The 27,327-nt window shown below is 47.4% G+C and overlaps 1 protein-coding gene across 2 annotated transcripts; it reads right to left on the minus strand.

Moving 5' to 3' along the window:
* Positions 1-214: 214 nt before the first annotated feature.
* Positions 215-27,264, minus strand: pi4kb (phosphatidylinositol 4-kinase, catalytic, beta). Of its 2 annotated transcripts, XM_064352082.1 has the most exons (12): positions 26,805-27,264; positions 18,761-19,758; positions 11,270-11,314; positions 8,149-8,376; positions 7,074-7,301; positions 6,196-6,305; positions 5,746-5,850; positions 5,527-5,650; positions 4,455-4,720; positions 3,952-4,084; positions 3,539-3,659; positions 215-3,056 (listed from the first exon to the last, which is right to left on the minus strand). In XM_064352082.1, the coding sequence occupies exons 2-12, from the start codon at positions 19,751-19,753 to the stop codon at positions 2,875-2,877; spliced, it is 2,535 nt and encodes an 844-aa protein (XP_064208152.1). In that variant the 5' UTR covers positions 19,754-19,758; positions 26,805-27,264; the 3' UTR covers positions 215-2,874. The 2 variants fall into 2 exon arrangements, with proteins under 2 accessions (XP_064208152.1, XP_064208163.1); XM_064352093.1 differs by lacking the exon at positions 11,270-11,314.
* Positions 27,265-27,327: the final 63 nt, after the last annotated feature.

Genomic DNA, 27,327 nt, shown 5'->3' on the forward strand with positions numbered 1-27,327 from the left:
TTAGATGTAATGTGACATTAGGCCTTCCAGAAATCCGAAATAATATTATCCCGACATAGTGTGACGAAAGTTATCATTCAAGACTATTCTAATCCAGTTTCAAACGCAATTTCCCCCAAATAACTTTAAATTTCCAGGGTTCCACATAGGAAATTGCACAAGCAATTTAGGCTACATTTGTGTATTGTGTGCACGGTTACACGATTAGCAAAGCTATAGTGAAACAAGTACATTTATTATACAAAAATACATAAACGAGTTAAGCGAGGTCATTCACATGATCAAGGGAGCTGGTCCATTATATGGCAATTAAAGGAAATGGGAACTGGCAGAGGGTTTTTTTTTTTTTTTTTTAGTTCAAGAACAGGAAAGCCCTGCTGCTGACTGGCTTCTCTCTCCCAATCCTGTTCAATGTTCCAAGTCTCTGCTGGGATGTGTAATATTAATGTGAAACAAATTCAGGTAACCACAACAGTGGTGTGGCATCATATTAGAAACAAATGAACAACCGAGCCACCAGAAATCAGTCAGTGTTCTTGAAGAACAGAAACCTGCTCATCACCTTGCATCACAAACACTTAAATAGTACTTAAGAGAAAATAGTTTAATCCTGACTGAGGATACATGTAAAAAACTGAAAGGAACACAAGTAAGAACAACACCTGTACAGCTCGAGGACATTTGATTTTTGCAGATTTTTTCATTCTTGGCTAGCCCCCCCCCCCCACCCCCACCCCGAAGTTCAAGGGGAATTTACATTGCATCAAGGGCACAAATGATCAGATGCAACAGTTGCTTTATTTGTTCTCCAGTATCTTCACTGCCGTTCTTCGTTAGTGGTTTAATTGCCAAAAAGACTGCATTTGCTAAAGTTGCCGCCAATATGTTTATATGTGTTTTTTGTATGAGTTGGTTTATACATTTAAGGGTGAGGCCTGATCGGTTATGGGGGGGGGGGGCAAGGACATCTGTGCTAGTCTGTCACCATACAAGTGTAAAGAACTTCAGCCTTACACAATGTTCCCACTTGGGCCTTCCCATCCAACAGTTCAGCTTAAAGTGATCAACCTCCTCACTTGTTTTCATGTCCACTCGCTTTTACAGACAACGTGCCTCTTCCAGGGTTATGTACACAAGAAAAGGGGAACATATTTTATTATCCTTTCAGAGAACCAAGCTACCTGCTTGTTTCTCAGTGAAATTTAATGTGGCTCAGAGCACCCAACAGTGCAACCAGGTCCCTCTTGGTCTTGAAGGCCCCTGTTATAGAGTATGTGTGTTTAATCATCACTGTTTTCATTAAACCATCTCCAACATTGTATGCATTTCTAGGAGGAAATGTAGGAGCACTAAACCAGAGCAAAACTCAAAGCCTCAGTAGATATAGAATCCAGGCCTGGTGGTAGGCAGTGGTGGAACCTTCACAGTCCATAAGCTACCAAACACGGAGAGCACTGATCTTTGGCTGAAACCTAGAAATTAGTGGAGATTTTCACTCTCGCAGTTCTACACTTCATAAACAGGGAGTTGCTATGAATGCGAACATTAATGCAGATGTTAACGTACCTGAAACACAAAAAAAAATAAAAAATAAAAAATGATGTGGTACATTATCTGAAAAGAAAAAAATCTGACCACTAACATGTCTATCTAAAAGGGGATATAGGGATTATTCTAGGGATGACTCTTGTGCTTCCAATACCTTAAAAAACACATTTCCTTTAAAAGTTCTACAACAAACTATAAATTATACTTACAGTTATTAAGCAATAGGATGCCTGCAAGTGTTTTAATTATTTTATGAGGCTTTGCAAGGGGACTAACGAGAAATGTAACAGTAAGTTGCATCATACCTATTATGCAATAGGATGCCTGTAAGTGTTCTATTTATTCTGTAGCGCTTTGTAAGGGAAAAGAATAAATAGTTCCCGCTTTCTCATCCCCATGTCAAACCCCCAAAGCCCTACTCCACTGTGTTACCAATGAATAGCATTAGACCTAGCGGTTCCTACTAATTAAAGTAAGACTCTGAAACACTGCTGCTGAAACACTTTAACAATACTGCAGAATTCAGTGGGGGAAAAAAAAGACTCACACCGAATTGGACTGGAATTGTCAGGGCAGAGTGACTCTGGATGAAGCCTGCACTGATACATCTGCACCCCTCTGATCACACTTGTGAATACTGGACCCTGGACAAGGAGAAGCTGGGCCCCACATGGTCCTGTGGCCCCACATGGCTTGTACCCCGATTTCCCACAGTCTTCTCATATCACCATGGTTTCGACTCGGATCCACTGCAGTGAAGTGACGCTTTGATTGACACCTTTAAACTTCCCTAGGATTGATGTGGACCACCCTTTCACACCTGCAGGGTTGCTGCATGGCCTATACCCAAAGAAGAAATACCATGAGAAAGACTCAACAGAGGCAGGGCGCTGCGCAGGTGAAAGGGAACATGGGCAGTGGGAGGGTCAGAGTAAAACTGAAGACCTCAGTGGTCCGTGACAACGGACACGTTGCTCAAAGGCCAATTAAAAAATAGGGGTATGAGAAATGGAGTCCTTAGCCTTGAGGTGAAAAAAATGAAATCCCAAAAACATGGGAGGGGTTACTGTGAGGAGGCGGGGCTCAGGATCAACACAGTGGGAGGAAACGCACAAGAACTGCGCAGACCTTTGTCTATTAGGGGATAAACCCAGGGTTTGGTAGCCCAACTTTCTCGGTCCACAGGTAGAGATGAGACACACAAGGCAGCAACGGGAGAAGCGCAGTCGTGTGCGAAGTTGTGTGCTTCTCCAGCCTCCCTCAGTCTTTGTACACAAGTTCTGACCGGCACGCCCGTGCGTGTGCACGTGTGTGTGCGCGCGTTGTTCACATGATGCCATTGGTGAGGTACTGGAAGCCATCGTACAGCTTGGTGGTGATGGAGCGCATGGACCCGTCCACCATCTGCTCCACGAGAACCTGCAGCTGCTCCTCGGTCAGGTTCATGTGGAAGCGCTCCTTCAGGTTCCGGATGGTGCTGGAGCCGTGGAAGCAGGGCAGCTGGGAGCCTGCGGGGGGGGTGAAAAGTTACAAAGGGCGCCACGACGCGGCAGCCTATTGGCCTGTGCCACTAAAGATACGCAGCACGTGCTCCTGAACTGTGGGAAAACAAACCCAGACAAGCCAGCAGTTCAAAAGAAAGGCCGGCATGGATAAACATGGACTGGGAGAAGAGAAATGAATGCTGCTGATAAAGGAAAGATAAATAAGAGGGATGCTGTCGCTGAATGATTCAGACTCCTTTGTTGACACAAAGGGAATTTGTTTTTCACAAAAAACCTGAACATCAGCATAAACCTGGCCTTAGCTTGTCTGCAGCTACATAAAGCCCTTCCCTGCCCTTCAGACTGCTGTCCAACACATTCCCATTCCAGCTCGTTCAGTTTAACTAGCCCAGCCAGGAGCGCTGTGCATGTGCTGGGAGCTCAGAAGGAGGCATCTCTAGTGCTCATGAGTTTGTGTGACGCATGAACCCCACAGGCAGGGCTACCTTGCTGCATGATCTCCACGATCTGGACCACCTTCTCATGGTGCTTCCGTGCAGCAATCAGGCCCTGCAGCATCAGCATCTTGTAGTAGTTAAACATGTCTCCATCCTGGCCACCCATTACCTGAGAGAGAGAGACACACAAAACAATATTAATGTAAACATAAGAGTAAAAAGAAATTGCATTGACATTATACGGACATTATACATTGATTAAATAAATGGGCCTACAGACATTAAAACAATGGCTTATTAAGGCCTATTAAGGTCTTAATTTCAACAATTAAGACTTTCGCCTTCTGACTATGGAAATCCGATTTTAAATGGTACAGTGTATATTACCACACAAGTCTTGTGCTCTGGCAATTAATATGGTAGTCTGCGCTGCAGAACCGGCAGCCTGTGCCTGGACTCACATCCACAAACTCGCTGGTGAGTTTGAAAGCCGAGGTCTCGAAGCCCAGGTTGCGGGGGGAGCTGGACAGGATGAAGCCGAAGTCGATGTGGATGATGTGGCCCTCGGCATCCAGCAGGATGTTCCCGTTGTGCCTGCAGAGAGACGGAGCGAAAGAACAGGGGGATCGAGGGGGGAGGAGGAGAGATGCGTGCCCGCGTGACGCAGCAGGAGCAGAGAGGGTGAGGGGCCAAAGGGGCGGAGAGAGGAAGAGATGTGTTGAAATCGGAAAGGAGGGCAAGAGGGAAGAAATGAGGAAGTGAGCATTAACAGGGAGAAACAGGAAGGATGTTGGTAGAAAAACAGCATTCTAACCAACTCCCATTGACATCGACACAACAAGCAGTGTATAGAATTTATCTGATTCTAGCAAAAGATTGCAGTTGATCTCTGACCTCTGCACTCATGCCGGTGTGTAAGAGATGAATTACTCCACAGGCGCTGAGAGAGCGGGCGTGGCCTCACCTGTCCTTCACCTGCAGCAGGTAGCAGACCAGGCAGTAGCCGGCGCAGCTCCGGACGAAGTTGCGCTGGGCGGTCAGGAAGGCCTCGGTGGTGTAGTTGCCGTGGTCCTGCAGGAAGTAGTCGAGCAGCGACAGCTGGCTCTGCTTCTTCACCTGGTGGATGGACACGGCGTTGACCACCGGCTCGATCATGCCGCTGTCCGACGAGATCACCAGGATCTTGTAGGGCTTGATCCACAGGGGAACCCGCTCCTGCTCCCAGATCGACTGCGCGGGAAGAGAGAGCACAGATTCACCCATCCCTACTGGAGAAATAGTGAGTGTCACAGTACCTCAGAAGTTTCATTAGAGTATGATGTAACTGCCAATTTAGACGACTGCAATTTTATTTAGTGATAGGGGACATAGTTCCGACAGCAATGCTTTACCCTGAGTGTGTAGTCATAGGGGTTGGTGTCTGCATCTCCTATGCTTAATGCATTTTAATAGTGGAGTGAGCAAGTGACACAAACACGTTCGTCAAGCCACAGTCAGTGTATGTTTCAGGCTTGGAAAACAGGTATTTATAATTAGAGGTGTGGTTGTATCCAACAATCAGCTCACCATAAAATTAACACAATCTTTACAACAGGTCCTTGAAGTAACAGACTATAAAGAATTTTAAAGAACGGACTATCATAAATATACACTATCAGATTGTTTGCTGTTCATAAATATATCCATATATTATCACGCATACAGGCACGTGATGTATATGTTAGTGAAAAGGTGGTCACAAATAATTGGTAATTTATAGTTGGCCTCATTCTCATTCTTGTTCTGTTCTTTCTGGACGTCTCCTTCGCAAATCTGAGATCCACCCACTTTCACTCCAATACTCACACAAATACCTAAAAGTCCCTAACTGAATATAGAAATTATGGAGAAGGGCCAATTAAACGAATGCATTTTATGTTACTAAGACTGAAAATCTGTAATGAGCAGATATACCTATCTGATTATCACTGTTACTTCAGTTAAGTGAGGCAGCTTCTATGGGTGGTATGGGAGGGCGATCGCCATGGTGACATTACCTGCAGCTGTTTGAGCACTTGGGAGGCCAGCAGCTCCTGCCGAAGGTCGTCTCCACACTTGACAATGACTGAGAGCAGACGCCAGTTGGGGAGGTGGCCGTAGGGGGAGCCCTCCCTTATCCGTCTGTGAGAGCAGTGTGAAGGCATTTACTCACCACTGCTTCACTACAGTAAGAATGACATCATGATGTTAGAGTTCTGCAGTGTGATGTCACTCACCCGACTTTCTCCTGCCAGGGCTCCTTGAGGGCCACAGCTGAGGGGTCCTCCGGGTCCCTCTTAAATGTGGTGGGGGTGTGAGCCAACTGCTCCGACAGACGCCGCCTGGAGACACAAACATGCACGCACACACACATACACACGTGCACACACACACACACAAGCATAAAAAAATATATGATTCATACATCAAAATTCAATCAATCCAAACTTAGCACTGCACCAAAACCAAACCAAAGAAAAGGTTTCCAAATTTGTCCAGGTATTCTAAGTTTATATGTGTACAAATGTGGAAATGCAAATGTTCCGTGGTTCCAAAAATCAGGATCGAAAGTGGCGCGTATTTAACATTAAAATGAGCCGCCCTTGTGATGCCCCGCTCCTGTGATGTCATTCCCCCACACACTGAGGCGTAGCGTGCCTCGGCTCCAGAAGCGCTGGCCGCTGTACCTGATGTCTCCCGCGGCGATGAACACGGGCTCCTTGCTCTCCTGGCTGGTGATGCTGTCCACAGAGAACTGGGAGATGTTGTCACAGCTGTTGGTGTGGATCTCTGGGAGCTGGAAGCACAGTGAGGGCGAGCGGGAAATCAGAGAACAGTCACTACGGGGGCCTCAACACACACATACATACACACACACACACACACACGTCCTGCACTGAGCACCGGGGACTGCTCCAGAAGACTCACTGCATTATGGGGGTGAACAGACTTGTGAGAAAAGAACACCAAGAAATCCGGGGGAAAGGAATTTAATTATTCCACGAACAAAAGTGCAAAGAAAGTCAAAATGCCCCACAGCAGCAGGGGCTTTGCCATCCCTCTCCAATGAGCTACAATTTGGAATGAACCATTCACCATCTTAAAAAAAGGGGTGTAGCTCTGAGAGTTCTGAGAGTTCCAGCTTGTATAACTTGTTTAGTCAGTTGATACCCTATGATACTTTGACGCCTAAAGCCTAGAATGGATTTCAGTTCTTGAATAGCATAAGTGACTGTCCATTGAATCTGAAACACAACAATCAACTCACAGCTTTGAAGGCTCTCAAAAGCAATTCACTGATTTGCTCTTTGCTTAGTACGAAGTAATGCCAAGGTATAACTTGCACATGTTGTATTTCACAAGGAACCATGGCAGTCAGGGCCTAGTCCTGGCTAAACTGTAATGTGTAAAGGCACTAGACCTTTCTCTTTTCAAACAATTTTAGCCAGTGACCTTTTTTAATACGAACTCATCATAAGTATGATACTGGTGAAATAAAAAACATTGGTTTGCACATGTTGACAGGCAGTCCTTGTTTCCCAGGCAACAGGAGGAAGGAGCGCACCTCCACCTGCAGCTCGCCGATGTCGTCGACGGACCAGGCCTCGTCGTCGTTGTCGTAGTTGGGCACGGTGGAGAAGCTGCTGGCCCGCTGCTCGGCCGTGATGCCGCAGTCCGGAAGGTTCTCCACCGAGCGCGTGCTGCGGATGCGCGTCTCGGGGATTCGCACCGGCACGTTGGACGTCTCGAAGTTCTCACACTCCAGCACCTCCACGTAGATCAGGTACGGTGCCTGGGAGGGAACACACAGCGCAGCCAGTCACACAAAGGACCTCAAACAGGGCGAAGGGAGACTTTCACCTATTACAACCTCAAACGCAAACTTGCTATGATGATAGAAAATAAATAAATGAAAAAGTGGGCATTAAAAGGTCAATAAAGATTTTCTATGATATTTTAGATAAGACTTCTGTTCATTCAATAAGCAATCACTCCGATTATTTATTTAGTTAATGTTCAGAACATAACAGCTAGTGTGACCTAAATGATTAAGCCCAACTTCAAACGCAGACTAAAGACCCATCTCTTCAGGCTGCACCTCTCCCCACCCCTCCCTAGCCTATAGTTTAGCTCAATGTACCTAGTTAGGCTAATACAATCACGTTAGTTTTTATTTGGCAGGATTGTTTTTGTCTGATTCTGATTAGGCAAATGTGATTTCAGTGCTAGTTTGTACTTGGCAGGATTGATTGTTTGTTTACTGAACAGGTTACTCTACAGGGTTGGAGTCCTGATCTATGTGGTCACTTCTGGCACTACGATCTTTACTTCACTCTAGTGTGTTTCTTTTGCACCTCTGCACCTTGAACTAATGCACTTGTTGTACGTCGCTCTGGATAAGAGCGTCTGCTAAATGCCTGTAATGTAATGTAATGTAAATAACATTTACAATTTAAATAACGCACTCTCCCAAAAACCTCTCTATAATGGGATGGCTACTGCTGGGCAAACAAAGTGACTATTGCATATTTCAGGGCCTCATTTTATTCCAATAGCATTTTTATTCCCTTCGTTCCTGTTTTTACATCACACGTTGTAGGACCAATCACATGCAGACCAGGGCACGGGCCCTCCCCCACCTTGTCTTTGGAGTTGAGCACCACGGCCTGGGTGTGGGGCACGCGCACCACGTGGTGGTCGAAGGCGGCGGTGGGCAGCCAGACGCGGGCGGGCAGCTTGTGGTTGAGCAGCGAGAGCTCGGAGATGAGCCGCTGGGTCTTCTGCTCCTTGGTGGGCAGCGTGGCCAGCCGCTTGCCGATGCCCATCAGGGACTTAATGAACTCCCGCTGGGGCGTCAGGCGCACAGGCTGGGCAAGCGCGCAGGGAAGGGGAGGGGTGGAGGGAAAGGAGGAGAACAAAGACACTCAGTTATAAGGTGAGAATGAGATGAGAAAACCAGTGTTTTTCCAAAGAAAGGATTTCTGTGTGTCATTCACGCTTTCATTGGTCCCCTCTGCTCCTCAGCGCTGCGCTTCGCAGGAGAATGAAAACCACGGCATTAACGCCAGAGCGCCACAGGGAAACGGCGTTACCACAGACGGGGGAGAACAGACCGTTTACGCCTGCATCACAGCCGCCTGACGACAACATTCGGCCTCTCAAGTCTTCTCCTCGTACCCACGGAATAGCAGCTTGTGGTGAAATCTCAGTTACTCACTCACTGGCACAAAAAGGAAGTTCAACAAAATAGGTCAAACAAAGTAGCCTCCTGAAACACAGCTGTGCCAATGTGAGACCATAGAACATGACCTTTAAGTCTGGAAGGAAAATGAACTATTCCTGCTGACAAAAATCAAAAGATTAAGTGTTAGCAGTGTGCGCAATACCAAAGAATGAACACCAGGGGGCAATAAGGATACAGGCCTTTTTCTCCCCAGAAGAAAAATGTGGTGGCAAAACAAAAACACAAACTTTATTAACACCACTGCCAATAATTTCACCCAAAAGGAAAAAAAAAGATTCACAGGTAATCTCCAGAATGTTCCACAACACAAGCATCAATTATGACGAATACTCTAGAGAGGACTGAATCAGGAATTGAAGATATACAGAACTGAACTAAATCACCTCAGATGCAGTAACAGAACATGTTGGAACAGTTTTAAAAAGCTTTATCCAAATTCAATAAATCGAGTGTTAATCGCCACAATTGATAAAAGTCTAAAAGATACAGTGATATTTAGTCTTTTGGGTTACAGCTGACCCCAGAACAGAAGAAAATCCTTCATTTTTCTGAATTAAAATGAGAGAAATTAAGAGATGTAGAAACCTGCCATTTGAATGTCTGAATGACAGATGTAAGCAGTCAGTCAAACACGCAGTTGGCTCAGTTCACATCTAACCATTCTCACAGGACTCGAAAGCTGTCATCACACCGAAATCTGAAGGCGGCCCCCTTGTGACACCCTGCCGTGGCGTTTATCTCGGCCACTCCCCCGCAACGCCATGGAAACGGTGGCCATAGTCACAGCCCTTTGAGGTGGACTTTTCCCCCTCCTCAACAAAACCTTGCCTTCCCAGCAAGGAGCCACTCCAGGATCAATTTATCACACGAGCTCACAGGCGGCAATACAAACACGCTCACTCACATGATTTGTGGCCTACACCCTCCATTCTCTGTTTACTGTTGAAATCAATGGAGGATGTTCCACAATTTTGTTAAAAACAAAGAAAAAAAACAACTAGACTTTAACTTCCAGCATAGACGAAAAAACCTGCAATCAGAAGGTGCTTGAGGAAATGTGTGATTTAATTTTGATAAATCGCACATTCAAGGTGCAGATTCCTCAAGCAACAAAAAACATGCCTTTCGCACCAAAAGATAAACCACCTACGAATCATGCGCAAGACTAATGTAAAAGGCCTGGGGAACAACTGCTCCACCATACAGCATCACCAGCTTCATTTTTCCATCTGTTTTTGCACGACAGAACCAAATGCATCAGCACTCACTTAAACTACTAAACTACATTCAGCAGCGTTTCTTAACAAAATGACTAAAAGGTGCTTCACGGGAACCTATGATCCCCATACGGTGCACAAAAATTGAAAAACCAATTACTCCGCCAAATTTACTCCTTTCACAAATAAAAATATTATGTGGCATCATCGGGAAGCTCATACTTTAATTTGTCATATCTTCATGCAATGCAGTGACCGTGTAATCAGAGTACATAGTTCAGTTCCTGCATGAATAAACAGCTGTGCAGAAGCCTACCAACCGAAGACACTGATCCAATCACTGAGAATCCAGCTGAGGTTCACCCAAGCAGTCCAGCTGGAACCAAACCCAACACATGACATCATTTTTCTGTATCAGCCAATGGAAAGGCCACAGGCCTGGAGATGGCCACACCCAATTACCACAGACCCAATTAGAGCTCTGCTCTCCCACTGACCTCAAGTTTGAAGCAAAAAACCGCGCTACCCGAGATACCAGATCTCAAGCTTGGTGTTGTGCAGTACGCTGCAGAAATTCTCTTCTGCTACAAACTTGAGGTGAATGTCCAATTATTCTGGAAAATGAAAGAGATTTGCCCCTGACTCAGTCAAAACATTGACTCATCTGTAAGTCACAAGTTGCACCCAATAGAGCCTTATATTAAATTTTTATCATCCAAAGATTGATGTTGGAATATGTTGCAAATAATGAACCAGGTTGAATTTGATAAGTCAGACATTAATAAATGTTTTACCTGAGGCAGATCTAAAGCATGGAGTGGAATTCATGGCAAAATCAATTGACCACAAAATGAAAAGCTAAGTAGATCTCATAACTAATAAATGTAAAAACCAATTGAAATAGACATAAAATAAGAAAAATGGCACATAGCATTTACATAGCATGTAAATATAATGCATTACTGAGAAGTGTAGTTAAGAAGTACAAGTCCTTTCCAAAAATGCTCCTTGTCTGCTCTACATTTAGATCTCAAATGAGATCTTATGTAGATAACAGCTGTACTATCTGATATGTTCAATGGACAACCTAACCAATCTAAGTGCTGATCACAGTTGGAGAAAAATGCTACTTTGCAACTTGTGATGCACGTTTTCATATTTTCATTCCATGGTCACGTGATTTAGCCAGTGAATTTTCTCCACACAAATCTACACAGAATATCGGTAGAGCACGCCAGCGGAGTCAGCCAACATCCCACAATCCACAGCACCAGGACGATAAGGAGGCAGTGGACTTACTGTACCAGGCTTTAGGTCAAGGCTCTCAGTGCTGGAGCTCAAGCCCTGGGAAAGGAGAGGGTTACAGCATGGGGAGAGGGGGAGGGCAAGACAAAAACAAGACAATGGTGACCACTCTGGCCCAAGCGGGATCGCCAGCGGGCAGGGGCCGAGCCCGCGGCGCGTTAGCCCACGCTCAGAGGAAACGCGCCCTGGCGTCCGCTGGCCGCCGAGCCGCTAGAGAAGAGCAGAGGTTCCATTTCCCAGCTTTTCCGCGTGACACTCGCTCGCGTTACACAATCTGAGGAAACGGCCTTTCGCAGCAGCTCCTGCACGTCACGCCGTCCGACAGCACGCGGCCTCGACAGCACGCGGGGAACCGCTTTCCTGACCGACATTTTAAAACGCATTCTGGGGAAGAGACGGATTCGTGCGCGCCTGAACATACGTTTTTAAAGTTTTTCCTTTTATTCCTGAGAATGCTGGAATTCAGCTCAAATAGAAGTCAGAATGTTATCACCACGGTTCGTGCTCTTGACTCCAGGAAGGGACAGTAAATCAGTCAGCAGCTGAGAGCAGGTTTCACATCAATGTTCCTCCAAAAATGTAAACAACTTAATGTCATGGATGATAAGTAGGCCTGGATAATAATAGCCGCCAGGTTACGAGTGTTACACATTCTAACCTCCAGCCATATATACAGCACTTCCTCTTGGGAACATCGGTCTTACATGCTGGCAGTCATCCAGAGTGTATGGCAGGTTTGTTTATCCATACACAGTGGGAGTGGTCAGAAGTTATTACCAGGTACACATAGGGCGGCTAGGAGCAGCAGCTAATAAAACGGGGAAATTCAGTACTAAGCATGTAACGTTACACTAAATAAACACGTTTGAAGTGAAGTATTCGTGCTGCTTGCTTTTGAGATAGGGACAAGCCCGGTGAATCAGACTGCCCTGCAGAGACAGAGGGACAGACAGACAAACGGACAGCGCGGATCGCTGCGTCACTCATCCCTGCCCAAATCCCCTGCCTAATCCCAGGAGCAGCAGCAGGGCCCGGCTTGACCCCGCAGCGGGGATTTGGTGACAGGGGAACGCCGGGATGTCCCGTCACTGTAAACGGGCGCAGGTACAGCCGAACGGAGCGGTACTCCCGCTCTAACCACCCCTCCAGGCCCACGCCCCCCGCCCTCCCCCCCCCCCAGATCGCAGCAGCAGGTGGCCACAAAGAGGGAGCGCACTGGTGACCGCTGAATCGCCCGCCGCGCTTCACAAATTAAGAGCAGGCGGCCAGTCCATTATCGCCGGCTGTATTAAGGACACGGAGCTTCCATTCCTAAATCCAATCTGAGTGTTACATTACATTAGCCTACATTGCGCTACGTTACAGGCATTTAGCAAACTCTCAGTAATCCAGAGTGATTTACAGGGAGCTTGTAATTTTTTTTTTTACACAGTATCCATTTATACAGATGGATATGTACTGAAGCAATCATTTATACAGCTGGATATATACTGAAGCAATCATTTATACACTGAAGCAATCATTTATACAGCTGGATATATACTGAAGCAATCATTTATACAGCTGGATATATACTGAAGCAATCATTTATACAGCTGGATATATACTGAAGCAATAGTTATACAGCTGGATATGTACTGAAGCAATCATTTATACAGCTGGATATATACTGAAGCAATCATTTATACAGCTGGATATATACTGAAGCAATGCAGGTTAAGTCCCTTGCTCAAGGGCACAATGGCAGTGCCCTAGCTGGGAATGGCTGTAAATTGCCGGACATGCTGAGTTGGTAATTGCGATCACAAATCCCCGCCTTTTCCAATGGCAACATGAACTAGATACATTTGGGGAAGGTGAGGCACCTGTCCCACGGACACTACAATCCAGTGAGAAATCACAGGGTTAGGGTTAGGACTAAACGCAACCGCGCTCACGTGGAGCAGTTACATCGATAAGACATGCCATTCGGTCATTACACATTCCATTACGTTATTAAGGACTCTGACCCCTTTGCAAATGCTTACAGGGTCTTTAATCACATATGAAAGCAACTTACTGCCTTTTCCATTCTAAAACCGTCACTCAGGGCCAAAGGTCAAAGTGGAATATTTTTCCACTGTTACTTATTGCATTGTGTGAGACAAAGGGCCATAAAGGGCTGCTTTATGGTTCCTTACAATGCCAGGACTTTCACCCCGATGACTTCAACTGGTGCTTAGGAGGCCTGGTGTTATTAATTAGTCAGAAAAGCCAGTGATCCTCGTTAGTGCAGAGGCAGCGCTGTCTGGGGCTGCTTCACTGGTCATGTGGAGCTTTTGGGCCTGTGGCTGTAGCAGAATCGGGGGGGGGGGGGGTTGAGAGCTCTAATCCTTAGTCCTGCTGTCATGGTCTGATTGGCTCACTGACTTCTGTGTATGAGTTCAGTGAGCCACAGCGCAATGGGCATGTGCGTGCAATTGTCCAGGATGCGATTCACATTGCAGTGACAGCAGTACTTTGTAAGACGGACAGTGATCCATTATTTCCTGTCCCCACTGCCTCATTTTTCCAGAGAGCAACGTGTAGTTTTAACACTGTTGTGTTAACACTGTGCGTGCAAAAGAGAGAAATGCAGTACAGAGAGAAAAATGTTGCTTATTTAAACATTTCAATAATTTATTTCCACAATTAATTGTGAGAAATGTGGCCATTCACAAACTACTAGCCTAAAGCTTGCAAGGAAATGTGCAAAATTGTCAGGCTACACTTATCCCATCTGAAACCTCAGCAACAGTTCGCTTGACTTCTGAAAGGCTATCGTTATGGTGAACCGTCGCAAGAATTCACAAAGCATTGTTAATCCCATTTGTTTTCACACAGCAAATTCAGTTAAATGAAATCAAATCTGAATTGCCTGAAACTAAAGACGTGGTGCTCTGGAGATTTAGGACGGGCGCAGGAAGTGGGCAGAGACACAGAGGCGCATGTGACAGCAGGGAACCTGGCTCCTGCTCCAGGGGCGGGGCTAACCGGGGATAAACACACCCACATGACCCAGGTCACAGGTCAGGACACGCTCCGGGCGAGGGCAGGAGAGAGAGAGTCACCACCAGGGCACAACCGGAGAGATGGAGAATGGAGAGGTGCAAAGAAAGAAGAGAGGACAGGCAGGAGAGAATGACTGAGAGGACACAGCCAGGAGGAAAGCAGACAGAAATGAAGGAGTGAAGGACAGTGAGTGGGCAACCGGGAGAAAAGAAACAGTGAGTGAGAAAGAATGGATGGAGGAGAGGACAGCGTAGCAGAAGAAAGCAGAACTGAGACGTGTGAGCAGGGATGTGCAGACGTCACAGCAGCGTATTTATAAAGAGCGCATTTGCATTAGAGTCGTGGGCCTGCTGGAGCAGGTGCCACTGCAGACAGACCGAGATCAATACGGGTAGAGAGGGGTGTTAAGTTAAAACTTCAGAGACACTGCACTGGACAATCACCCCCCCCCCCTCCTCATCAGACACCATGGTACAGCCCACGCTGCTCTTTTTCACAGTGATTAAGAAGCTTCTCTCCACACTGCTGGGGGGATTTTCCATACTGAGAGGTGAGAAAAAACACACTCTGTTGCATTACTGGCAGTTTTAACACACCCTGACTTCAGTGTGTGAGGGGAATTTCTTCTGTCCCTTCAAACAACACGTCTTTAAGACCTTGCAGTACATAGACACACGTGCATGTGTGTGTGTGTTGGGTTCATCTATCTGTGTGTTTTCCAAGTCTAATAGATGATAACTCCTTGTCACCGACAGTGTATTCAGTTACACCCACCAAACACAGATCAAATTTCACCATTTCAAGGTGACATGGCTTCAGCAAATCCCAGTAGAGGAATACAGGTCCACATCGAGTTATCTCCAGTCAAGTGAACAGAAGCCACTGCGTGCGAATGAAAGGCCATCGGACATCACAGCGTCCACTGATCTATGAATGGCAGGCACTAAAAAACCGGGGTAGTCATAAACTTCAAACCGCTCCTTTCACAAACAACAGGCCCCTGCGTATGGCCCAAGCGAATCCCGGGAAACGGTTACCCTGGTGACGGGGCCAGCGTATGGGCGATATCACAAAGAGGTGGGGAGGGGGTGGGTATGACTCTTCTGAAAGACGGGGGGAAAGAGCACAGAGATGAACAGATGGGGTGAGACCTTCCTGGAGGGAGAAAAGCAGGGGATTACTGAGAGCGCCGCGCTCTGATGTCACGGCCATGCCCCGCGCTGGAAGAGCCTCTAATCTCCCTGCGTTTTGTCACACATCAGCGCCAGGCATCGCCGTGATGTCAGGAAACCGCAGATTCCCTCACGTACTGCAATGGGATTGGCGGAGCGTTCGGCATCCGTGGAATGTAGCATCACCGTCCTATTCCCTATTCCAGTGCACAGGAGAGAACCTCAATCAATCAATCAATCAAATTTTATTTGTATAGCGTATTTTACAGCAGTTGTCACAATACGCTTTAGACAACCCCAGCCTAAACCCCCACCGGAGCAGCTTAAGGCAACAGTGGCAATGAAAAACTTCCTGTGGCAGATGGGAAGAAACCTCGGAAGGAACCAGGCTCAAGGGGGAAACCCATCCTCCTCTGGTGCCGACTGGTGACAGTCAGTTTTACAGAGTTTATGATGGATAAAAGCGCTATATAAATGCAGTCCATGATGTGGCTCAGATGATGGGCGGGGTCGGGTGGCGGTTGTGGGGAGCAGCAGGTGGCGACAGATGCCACAACCTGGGCTCAGGGCTGTTTCTGCCAACTTCAGCACTGCACCCAGCCAGTCTGCTGCACAGGAGCAGTCTGGGCACGCTGTGGGCTGCTCACTGCTGTGTAGGTACAGGACGAATCTGCAGGATTCCTCAGGCACCGTTTAGCCCCCTCACAAGGGAGTGACAGCTACAGCTCTACTGCAAGAGTTTGCTCAATGACAAATATAGCAGCCGAGTGAGACTCCCAAAACTCACCAAATCCCAAATCTCACCAAGCGAAGTCCACAATCACAGCTCCACCCCAACCACGCACGTGGATATCTTAACACCTAATGACAGGACCTTCTGGGTTTTTTGCTATACTCATACACGTTAAGCATATTTGGTCCCCAGCTCCAGTACATGTACACTAAAAATGGTACTCAAGCCTGTGAGTCACTTGTGTCCCAGTGCGGCCACATAAATGTTAGCAAAGGGGCTACTTTGCTGGTGTTAGATCAGTTACATTCACGGCTAATGCCCTGGTAGGAGGGCGCTGCAGGGGCAGCTCCGGTTACATGCGCCTGCCCCTGATGTCCCCCAGAGGGAGGGATGGGGCAGGTGTCCTTTACAGAGTCGCGCCGCACTGAGCCGCACAACCCCCTGCAGCCGTTCCAGGTGACTGCACACGGCACAGCAGAGCCAGCCGCCCGGAGGCCGGACAGGCTCGGCCGATACAACACCTGGCAATCGCACCGCCCTTCACACCGACGGACCCAGATCCGGGGGGTTCGGCACGGGAGAGCAGCAGGATACTGATAAAAAGTGATAAAGATGCAGGGATTAAAGGCAGAGAGAGATAAGAGAGAGATGGGGGCGAAAGAGAGAGATTGCAGTGGAGAGATGAAAGGTGGGAAAGGGAGGGGAGAGACAGCAGGGTCGGAGACGACAGGAAGGGAAGAATAAGAGGGAGACAGAGAGATAGAGAGAAGGAGACAGACCAGGCAGTGAGCCAGCGCATGACAGCACGAGATGAGGAGGAGGAGGTGGGGGAGGAGGAGGAGGAGGAGTAGGAGGCGAGCTCACACACTCCTCTCTGTGACCACCACGTCTTCAGGATTTCACGTCAGCCTCCGGGGAACGGCAGAAATGAGGACGAGCCCTGTGAGGGAGGCGGCCTAATAAAGCAGCTCTGCTCAGGAGGCGGCACCGAGACACGCATGGCTCAGGAGCGGGCAGACGCAGACAGCCGCTGTCAGGGAGGCGGGCAGCCAGACCGCCCGGTGCTCAGGAGGCGGGACCCAGACACGCCCATGTGCTCAGGGAGGCTGGCACACGCAGACACGCCCATGTGCTCAGGGAGGCTGGCACACGCAGACACGCCCATGTGCTCAGGGAGGCGGGTAGACGCAGACACGCCCACGCGCTGAGGAGACGGGCACACGCAGACACGCCCACATGCTCAGGGAGGCGGGCAGACGCAGACACGCCCACATGCTCAGGGAGGCGGGCAGACGCAGACACGCCCACATGCTCAGGGAGGCGGGCACATGCTGCCACGCCCAGGTAACAACTCTGATGATGTCACTGGAAAAATGATAAAGGCAACCCAAGCGTACATGAACGATTTGAGCTCAGCTATAATAAGACAGGACGGCTGCGTGTTCTCTGACGTGTGTGAGGAGAGCAGAGCGCAGCGTAGCGCATGCCTGAGCGGGGAGTGTGTGAGCACCTCAGAGCAGCACCAGCCTCTCACCCTCACAAAGCCGCCATTGTGCCGCGTGGGTTTGTGTGCGCCCGGCGAGACCCATGGATTCGGTACACATTTTTTGGGAGGGGAAGGGGGGGGGGCGGCGATATAATGATTTATGACAGATGACATTTGCCCCCCACCCCCACACACAAGCACGCACACACACAACACACACACACGCATCCTCCAGAGACCTTGTCTGAGAGCAGACACCAACATTCCATTGACCCTTGACCCCAGCTGCAGAGTGACCCAGCAAAGACGCCCTCGTGCCTGGCTGTACTCAGGCACGCTGGTATTTATCGCCCACCCTCGCACCCTCCCCGGGTGTCAGGCCTGAAGTTTCTGCCACATGTGTGTGACCCACTTAGATGAGCACAGAGAGGACCCGCCCGAGGACAGCGCTAAGCGCTAAGTGCAGTACAGGTCCTCACAACGCGCTTATGAGCACAAACACACCCTCATTAGTGATAATGACTACACGCATTAAAATAGAACGCACTCAGCTTCACAAACTAATTTTCACCGTGATAATTCACAGCTGCGTGAAGGACGACGGTAATGCAACACTAACACAAGCCGGATAAAGATGATGTTAAGTCATCACAAAGAGATGAGGTGCGAGACAAATAATTTAACGAGAAACAAACCAACAAAGGAAAATGCACTTCGCAAAACAGTCCAAAAAAGGCCCTTGGGTAAGAGACCGTGATAGTGCACAACTGAGAAGTACAGTGGCTTTGGAACAACTACAATCTGCAAAAATATCCTGCAAAAATGACCTGGCAGCTACAGCCAGTAAACCCAGGCTTGAGTGATCCTCGCTCCCCACTGTACATGCAGAAGTGAACTGCAGGGTCGAGCACAGGAATGAGAGATATACGGAAACAGACCAGCAGTATTTGACGGTGACCTAATCCTGGCTTGTGGTGTACTGTGAAGCCCTGCCTGGGGCAGATGCTATGGTCTGTGGGCGGAGCCCGGGGGCGGGGCCAGGGGCCCGAGGGGGCGGCGCTCACCTCGTCCTGGCTGCTCTCCACCTTGGGGTTGCTGGCCGTCCTCTTGAGGTTGCTGCTGAGGCTGATGCTGACGGTGGCGTCCGACTTGGAGCGCTGGTGCGTGCGCTTGGAGGGCGAGAGGCCGTGCTCGGGGAGGGCGTGGCTGAGCACGGGCGGCGGGCAGGGCGGCAGCTCCCGCCGCAGCCGCTGGCTGGCCGGCTTGAGCTCGTCGGACAGGATGAGCTTGCGCAGCTTGGTGCCGCGCGAGTGGCGCTGGGTGGAGATGTGCATGTCGGACGAGTAGGCCCCCAGCAGCCAGGCGCACTGCAGCGAGAAGCTGATGCTCTGCCGGCAGCGGTGCACCACGTACGGCTTGATGGCGTCGCCCACGTCCTCGTCCATGTGGATGTACATGTTGAGCAGCTGCGGCAGGTAGAAGTCCACGTCCTCGTAGCGGAAGCTGAAGAGCCGGTTGCCGATGTAGGCCTGCACGCCCGGCTCCTTGGAGTTGTACAGGTAGGAGATCGCCATGGAGACGTCGAAGAGCTTGGACTCGAAGAGCCGCAGGAGCCAGGACTGCTTGGAGGAGTTGTTCTTCTGGCGGCGCCGGGCGCCCTTCACCGTGCAGGGGAGCGGCTCCTCCGGCTCCTCCCGGATCTTGGGGGGCTTGGTGACCCCGCCCTCGGCCGGCTCCGGGTGGACGCTCCCGTTGACCAGCCCCTGCTCGGCCCCGCCCGTCGCGGCCGCGCCCTCACTCTCGCTCTCGCCCTGGAGGAGCTTGACCTTCTGCAGGACCTCCTGGCAGGCCTTCTTGGCCACCTCGGGGTCGATGACCACACCCACCTCGCCCGCGCCCTCCGAAATGATGCCCAGTGGCGGGCTGGGGCCTCGTGGGCTGTCGTCGCTGGCCGGCTGGAGGAGGTGGCTGGGGGAGGCCGAGGAGGAGGAGGTGCAGGGGCTCTGCTCAACTTCCTCCGCCTGAGGAGCCGGGAGCTCCACGTCCGTGTCACCCATGGCCACTGCGAGGAAGAGGAGGAGTCAAACAGTCAGAGCACGCGCGGACTCACTCATTTCGACAACATTCCAAACCTCCAAACCACAGCACAAAAACCTGAATATGATACCCAGTTACACATGTGCAGCTACACACAGCTGCAAACGCTACAGAAGATCTGAAAAGCAAGACTGCTCGTCCAGATGTAGTGGAAAACTACCCGGTACACGCGCAGGCTGAAAAACATTACATAACCTATGAATGAACCTTGCTACGTGTGATCGCAGTTTGGACACGGGTGAATGCTTGCGGTCAAGACTCCTGCATGCCAAAAACAGAGAGCGTCCATTGTAGTTTTCAGAATTAACTTTAGTTTGAATTTTACGAACGATAAAATCCCAATCGGAGGTCCAAATATTCTACAATCCACTCCATAAACGCTCTTTGTTTATTTCGGAAAACATTTTGAATGGTCATTTGTCTGAGACGCATGTCACAAGACATAGCAAGATGAGTTAAACCGGTAAGCCTGTTTCTGCAACATCTACAACGTCCTCCCGCAAAGTTATGGATGACCCATCTTGACTGTTATAAAACAAAGCTTCGCTTGGTCTCTCATCATCTTTATACAGGATTCCAGAACCCCATAGTTAAATCATTTACTGTCCAAATGATTCTTCGGCATAAAAAAAGTACTGCTTCAAGACAAAAGTACTTTCAAAGAAGAATGAAAAGCTATTCAGCCTCAAATCATATCAATTACCCAAGCAGCGATTATGTCTGCAACAACAAAATGTGCCGTTTGATAACCGGTGCTTTGGGGGAGGTTACAGCGAGGATCAGAGGGACACGTCTTCTGCAAGCCTTCCTGACCCACAAAAGAGCAGTGTCTCAGGGCAGAGCGTGTCTTAGAGGACCACTGGAGCGTGACTCGTCTGAGCACGGCTTCTGCGCCATAAGCACGGACCACACGTGCCAGCGACCCAGGACAGAAGTGTGTGTGTGTGTGTGTGTGCGTGTGTGTGCGCGCGTGTCTGAGTGTCCGTGTGAGCTCCTGCATCGCTGTACCCCAGTGATCCCCTGCTGTGGAATGCAGCTGTAATCTCCCTGAGTAGATTATCACGCCACTGCACATGCAGCGTGCTTCCATGTCCACTGTATGGAGCAGAGCCAACAGACAGGGGTCCTTGTGATGTTTGTTTAAGACCAACTTTCCAGTAATCACTGGCTTTACGAGAACAGGAAGAATTCAACTGAAACTATACAGTACTCCCCTAAAAACAGAACCTATTAAAACATGAGCAACAAGACCCCTTACAGAGATTTAAAACCTGGAGCACATGAAAGGCATGCATTGGGACACACTGACAGGGATCTACGTGCGTTTCTTTGTTTGTCACTTTTCATTACTCGTGACATTGAGCAAGTTTCTGCATGCAGGCAACACCTTCTTACTTTCACTCATTTTTACACATATAGCGCATATGCAGCTGCTAGCTACCCAGCAAGAGCACAGCCCAGAACAGGCCTACATCCTGCAGCTGCACTCGCCTGAGACGGAGCCCACGCATTAAAGTGCATTAAAAAAGCAAACGTATAAACAATCTGAACATGTTGAGTCTGATACAGATAGACTGCAGGATGATAAACTGTAACTGATGAACTGAAAGAACAATGGAATGTCAATGGAAATAAAATTCTGTGACAGAAAAAGCATCATATCATCTGACTGAAAAACAGCTTGACTTGAGCCTGAATATGAAAAATGTATTTATTGTGGAAAAAAAAAACCACCCACACAAATTCAGCTACACTGCAAAAGTGAAAAATATTCAGGCAACCCAAATCGCATTTGGTTGCTAGAATAACAACAAGTGGGAAATTTCCAATATTTTCTCTTTTAAACTACTTTAAAATTTCTCATCAAAATAGTAATTATTTTTCATTACCTCAGGAAACTGTAAAATTATTTCCAAAAAGGGCTATTCAAATAGCAATTCAGAATTACTGCCCTGCAGTATTATTAGAGTGAAGCAAATAATTTGAATTGCTATTCAAATAGCAATTTGTGTAAATACATTTACTGTACTGTGATAAAACTTTCAAATGCTTGCAGCCAAACGACTCACCCATTGCTATACATTCATAATCTCAACTAAATAAAAACATATGGCTGGAAATGTAGCCTATGACTTACCATTGGAATTTACTACTGAGTATGAGAGGAGGTACCAATCCTGTGGCTAAGGATTTGAGTGATAACACTGATTTCCTAGTGACAGAATACAAGCAGATTTCTAAATATAGAATATATAGGCCGATAATAAAAATTGCAGTGCAGTTACATTACATTACATTACAGGCATTTAGCAGACGCTCTTATCCAGAGCAACTTACACAACTTTTTACATAGCACTTTTACATTGTATCCATTTATACAGCAGGATATATACTGAAGCAATGCAGGTTAAGTACCTTGCTCAAGGGTACAACGGCAGTGTCCTTACCCGGGAATCGAACCTGCGACCTTTCGGTTACAAGCGCAGTTCCTTACCCACTGTGCCACACTCCGTCCAGTTCTGATTTGGTTCTGAAATTCACAGGACAATGTGGCCACATTTCTCCTTGTGTGTGTGTGTGTGTGTGTGTGTGTGTGTGTGTGTGTGTGTGTGTGAGTGTGTGAGTGTGTGAAAGCGGGCATCCCTGCCCCAGTCATTAGTAATAGCACTAGCAACTTCTTGCTGTGTTAAAAAAATGAAATCACAGGACACATCTGTTCTTATTAACCTTCTTCTATGCTTGCCTGATTGGAAACAGCATTTCTGCCCCTTATTAGTCACACAGTAGCTTCACTTTCTCTCTGTCAGGTGGGGCTGCTCAGTGATGCAAGGCCCTACATTTAACACCAGAAATAGAACCCAATAGTATGGCATCTCTCTCTCCAGTGGGGCCCATCAAGGTGAGAAGTGGTGAGACAGGTTCTGTTACAGAAGCAGAGGCCTGCATGCAGCGCGGTCGCACATGTGCAGAACAGCACTGCAGGACCCACAGCTTCAGATCCCACAGAGGATGGGCCTCTGTGCTTAATGCCACAATGCAGAATGATCCCCTTTTATCATCACACCACAGCTTCAGATCCCACAGAGGATGGGCCCCAGTGCTTAATGCCACAATGCAGAATGATCCCCTTTACCATAAAATCACAGCTTCAGATCCCATAGAGGATGGGCCTCTGTGCTTAATGCCACAATGCAGAATGATCCCCTTTACCATAAGACCACAGCTTCAGATCCCATAGAGGATGGGCCTTGGTGCTTAATGCCACAATGCAGAATGATCCCCTTCAGCATAAGACCACAGCTTCAGATCCCACAGAGGATGGGCCCCGGTGCTTAATGCCACAATGCAGAATGATCCCCTTTACCATAAAATCACAGCTTCAGATCTAATACAGATAGAGTTCCTATGTGAGAACATGAAATGCCAGATCCCCTCTATCACAGGGGAACACAGCTTCAGATCAAACAGAGAAGAGGCTCCTGTGCTGAAGACTAATGATGCAGAACGACCCCAGCTATCCCTACATCCTGCCCAGCCAGCATGATCTAGTTTTAATGATCACAGCTTCATTTTTGGCCTCATTTTTAGGATCACAGTTCTAACAGAACAGCTCTAAGCCTTTTATTGCTAAATCTGCATAAGTTTACACGTCTGCCTTCGACCCACAGCTTAGCATCGTTGCTTGTTTCACTGCAGATGCACGCTAGCCTGACAGACTGCAGAACTACACTGCATATGCGATACTTTAAATAGGTATACTGCATGCTAAATGGATGTCACCAACCTGTACCTGACATTGTAGAGCCGCAGCTGTTTCAATGCAAGGTCAACTGTGCTTAAATCACTCTACCAATATACACAAAATTTGAACAGTTGAACAGTAATAAAGAACCTGATTCGGTCCAGTAAAATATGGCCATGTTATTGTGTGCATTTGAGAGTAGCTTTTAATATCTAGAACATGAGAATTCTGTCAATATGAGTTTAAAAAAAACATACAATGTGAGAATAACACAATGTTATTTAAAAAAAGATTCTAAATTAATCAGCCTGGGGGTTCCCCCCCTCCCCCCCCCACACAAGCAGTCCAAGGTGCACTCCATTACCTCTAATGAAAATTCAGCCACAAATGGAAAAGTGGATTTCCACCTTCACTGAAGAACACCACAAACTCCCAGAATGCACACTGATTAAAGGCCACAGAGTTCTGCATCCTTCACTCGATCAGGCCGAGACGGCGACCATTCCCTGTGAACTGTGTCCCTTCTTCCCTCCCAACTGCTGCCTGGCCAACGAGTCAGGGCACAGATAACCTCCCGCCAGAGGAAACACAGCTGCTCCATATATACTCACCATCTCCCTTATCTAACTGCTCTCACTGGGTATCTAGCTGCTCAGAACTGAGATGTGTCCCAGCCTGTAAACACACTAAAATAAGTCTGCGGCAATCTTTTTAACGTCAGCTTTGATTTGTTTCGCAACATGCGGCACACGGTACACGTTCTATTCGCAACACTGAACTAAATAAGAGGCCCTACCCAAGCCTATACACAGTTCACAAGATCAAAGGTGAGCTGCAGCTTCTCAAAACACTTCACTGCCACATAAGCACACAGAGCCACAGAACAGCAACATGAGCTCAGCTCACAGCTCAGACAGAGATGAAATACCAGGGACATGTGATCAGATGTGCTCCAGTCCCCTTTCCTCAGCACTTCTGCTGCTTCACTACACAAAAGGCAACTAAACAAAGCACTTCACATCTGGACCAGTGGAGAGGGTAAGAGGAGACTTGAACAGGTGAAGTGTAACACGGTGAAGAAGCTGACACAGGTCAGCTTTCTGAAAGCTTGTGTGTGTTAACGTGTCTTCTGGCAGTGGATGCCAAGATCACTTCAAGAGCCACCATTGGAGTAATGGCAACCGTGCCCCTGTCCAGACCAACCCATCTCCTCGCACTGAGCACCACCCTAGCAACCAATCACAGCACACAATTATTCATTCTCAGAGGAAACAGCATCAAGAAGCAAACTCCTTCAAACAAAGGTCACCGAAAGCTCATATTGTGATAAGGTAAGTAAATGAAGGCTGAGAGGACAGCCAAATTGGTGGACCCACGACACCATACCCTCCTGTGCACCAAGTCTCAATTTTTTGGGCAGTGTCATGCATTACACACCTTCAAAACCAATATGAACAAATTAAACGTTTTAAGCAATGGATCTAAAATGAAATGCCACTGCCTATCCTCCACAAAACCGAATGCCAGTCACCCCTCTGACTGTGAATGACTCTTCCCTTGAGAGGGCATATCCCAGGGGCCACTCTGTACCTGATACTGAAAGATGACCGTGCTATCGTGCTAGATAATGGCTCCAACAATCCCTTGAGGAACAATGCACTGGTGCAGTGTTACACAGAACATGATCAGGGTTGCTTTCCATCCCTTAATAATGAAATTAACCCGACAAACACAATGAACAGAAATGGTCCAGTGTCGCTGTGGTGGGCTGCAACTCATTATGGTACAAACAAGTTTCTCAATAACCACGTATTTTAAAAATATAAATGAAAATCGGAAATATACTTTGATAAGACCACAAAGGTGACAGGCAATGTGTTGAACGTAGTCCCCGTTTTGGAGAGGAAACTGATCGGTATAAGCTGCATAAATAATAAAACAAACAAATAAATCTCATGTGGTATAGCTGAACTGTCATAGTTTCAATAATCTTGTAACGACTAAGATGGGGGTCGCTTATTCACCGAGGAAAAATATGACCTCACTTAATTAGCTGTATGACAAAGAACTGACAACATAAGTCTTCCAGCCACAAGGTTAAGGTCCCATTTTGAACACTGTTAAGGCTAGCTAACTAGCTAATGTTACCTTACCTAACGTTCGTGACAATGGTTTGTTAACTATCTAGCTGGGAACTTAGATTAGCGTTGACAATAAGACTCGTTTTAAGTACAGATAGCTTTGGTTGCAATATGACACAAAATGCTGCTATCCAATTGGATAGATACACAAGCAGTGTAACTTTTGGCGAAGTGATAAGCTAATTTATCTAACAAAACGAGGTAAGTTATATCTGTTTATTATCATACAAATCAAATCTGGCTGTTGCCGGGTAAGCATGCTAGCCGGTGATGTAGTAGGCTATATGAATGACAAGTAAGCAATGAGACTGAGTCCACAAAAACGACATTCGCTTGTTATCTAGTTATTCCAAAATCCCGGGCTGAATGTGATGCCACACAGTATCAGTGGCTACTTAGCAAGACTTCTTGCAAAGGGTTTCCCTCTGGAATTTCAGACATGGGCTAACACCCTCACAAGCAAGCTATCGCATACTGAAGACAGAACTTGTGCCATCAATCTGGCTGTCCGGCTATTGTTAGCTTGCTAGCTAGCTAACTAGAATGTCTACCGTCGTTGTAGAAGTCAGTTGTTCTGCTTGTCGTCAATATGTAACGTCGTTAGGTACTTAGTCTAGTTAGCTGTGCAGTCTATCCAATATTCGTTTTTTTTCTGCCAGAACTTAACTGGACAGCCAACTCAACTGGCTATATCATACCCGATGAGTTGTGAGTTTGGTGTTCCCTAGAGTAAACGAAGTATTTTTCTGATCTAGTTGGTTACAGATTACTAGTGGTCCGATAGATAGCTAGCTTGCTGACAAACTCATCAAACACGGGATCATCTAAAAACATTTAGTGCATGGTTACTATATGAACATCTTACAAGTTCGATGCAAGTGTATAGTAAAATTATAATTAAAACCTGCAGTTATTCTCATCTACTGCCAAACTTCTGTTGAACTAACGTTACCAAGCTAGTTGCTTGCTATCTACTTTGTTGCGCTCTTAGATATCGTTGACTCTTCATCTCGTCTCCTTTTGGTTGACGGACTGACACGCAATTCTATAGCTAGCTCACAAGCTAATGTAAATGGTAACTAACCCACTCACAACTACTGTCCAAAACAAAATCACAACGTCTCTTACCTCTTCAATAGTCGGGTGGAGTTTGAAATTTTTCTATCTCCAGTTTTCCACCCCCATTTGGAGAAACATACAATCCCCCACACTACTCCCGAGTTTCTCTCTTTGCAACTTGGACAAGTGACAGGCCTGGGATGTCTGCATCAAATGCCTGTAGGTCTTAAAAAACGATACAACTCACGAAACTAAAGCGCTTTGGACGCCATTTTGGTTCTTTGCTCGACGTACAGATCCAAGATGGGGCGTGTTTTGCAGTATCAAATCTAAATTTTCAGCTACGGTGTGCAGTACCTAAGTGTCCAGCGACTGCGAATTCGATGGATTACAGTTTCTATGTCATTGTTTAATCACAACTAGCCACAATGCACAGCAGCTCACAAGTTATCTCACATATTACATTCGTAAGCTATCTATCAAGCAGACGTTAGCTATGTGCAGGCCGTTCAACTTCTTGTTGTATAGCAAGGACCTATTTTCATCATGGGAATTGTTGTTATAGCTGTTCAACAGTGCCTGTATAAACAGA

Source organism: Anguilla rostrata, chromosome 1, assembly GCF_018555375.3.
Source record: "Anguilla rostrata isolate EN2019 chromosome 1, ASM1855537v3, whole genome shotgun sequence".
Classification (NCBI taxonomy): Eukaryota; Metazoa; Chordata; class Actinopteri; order Anguilliformes; family Anguillidae; genus Anguilla; species Anguilla rostrata.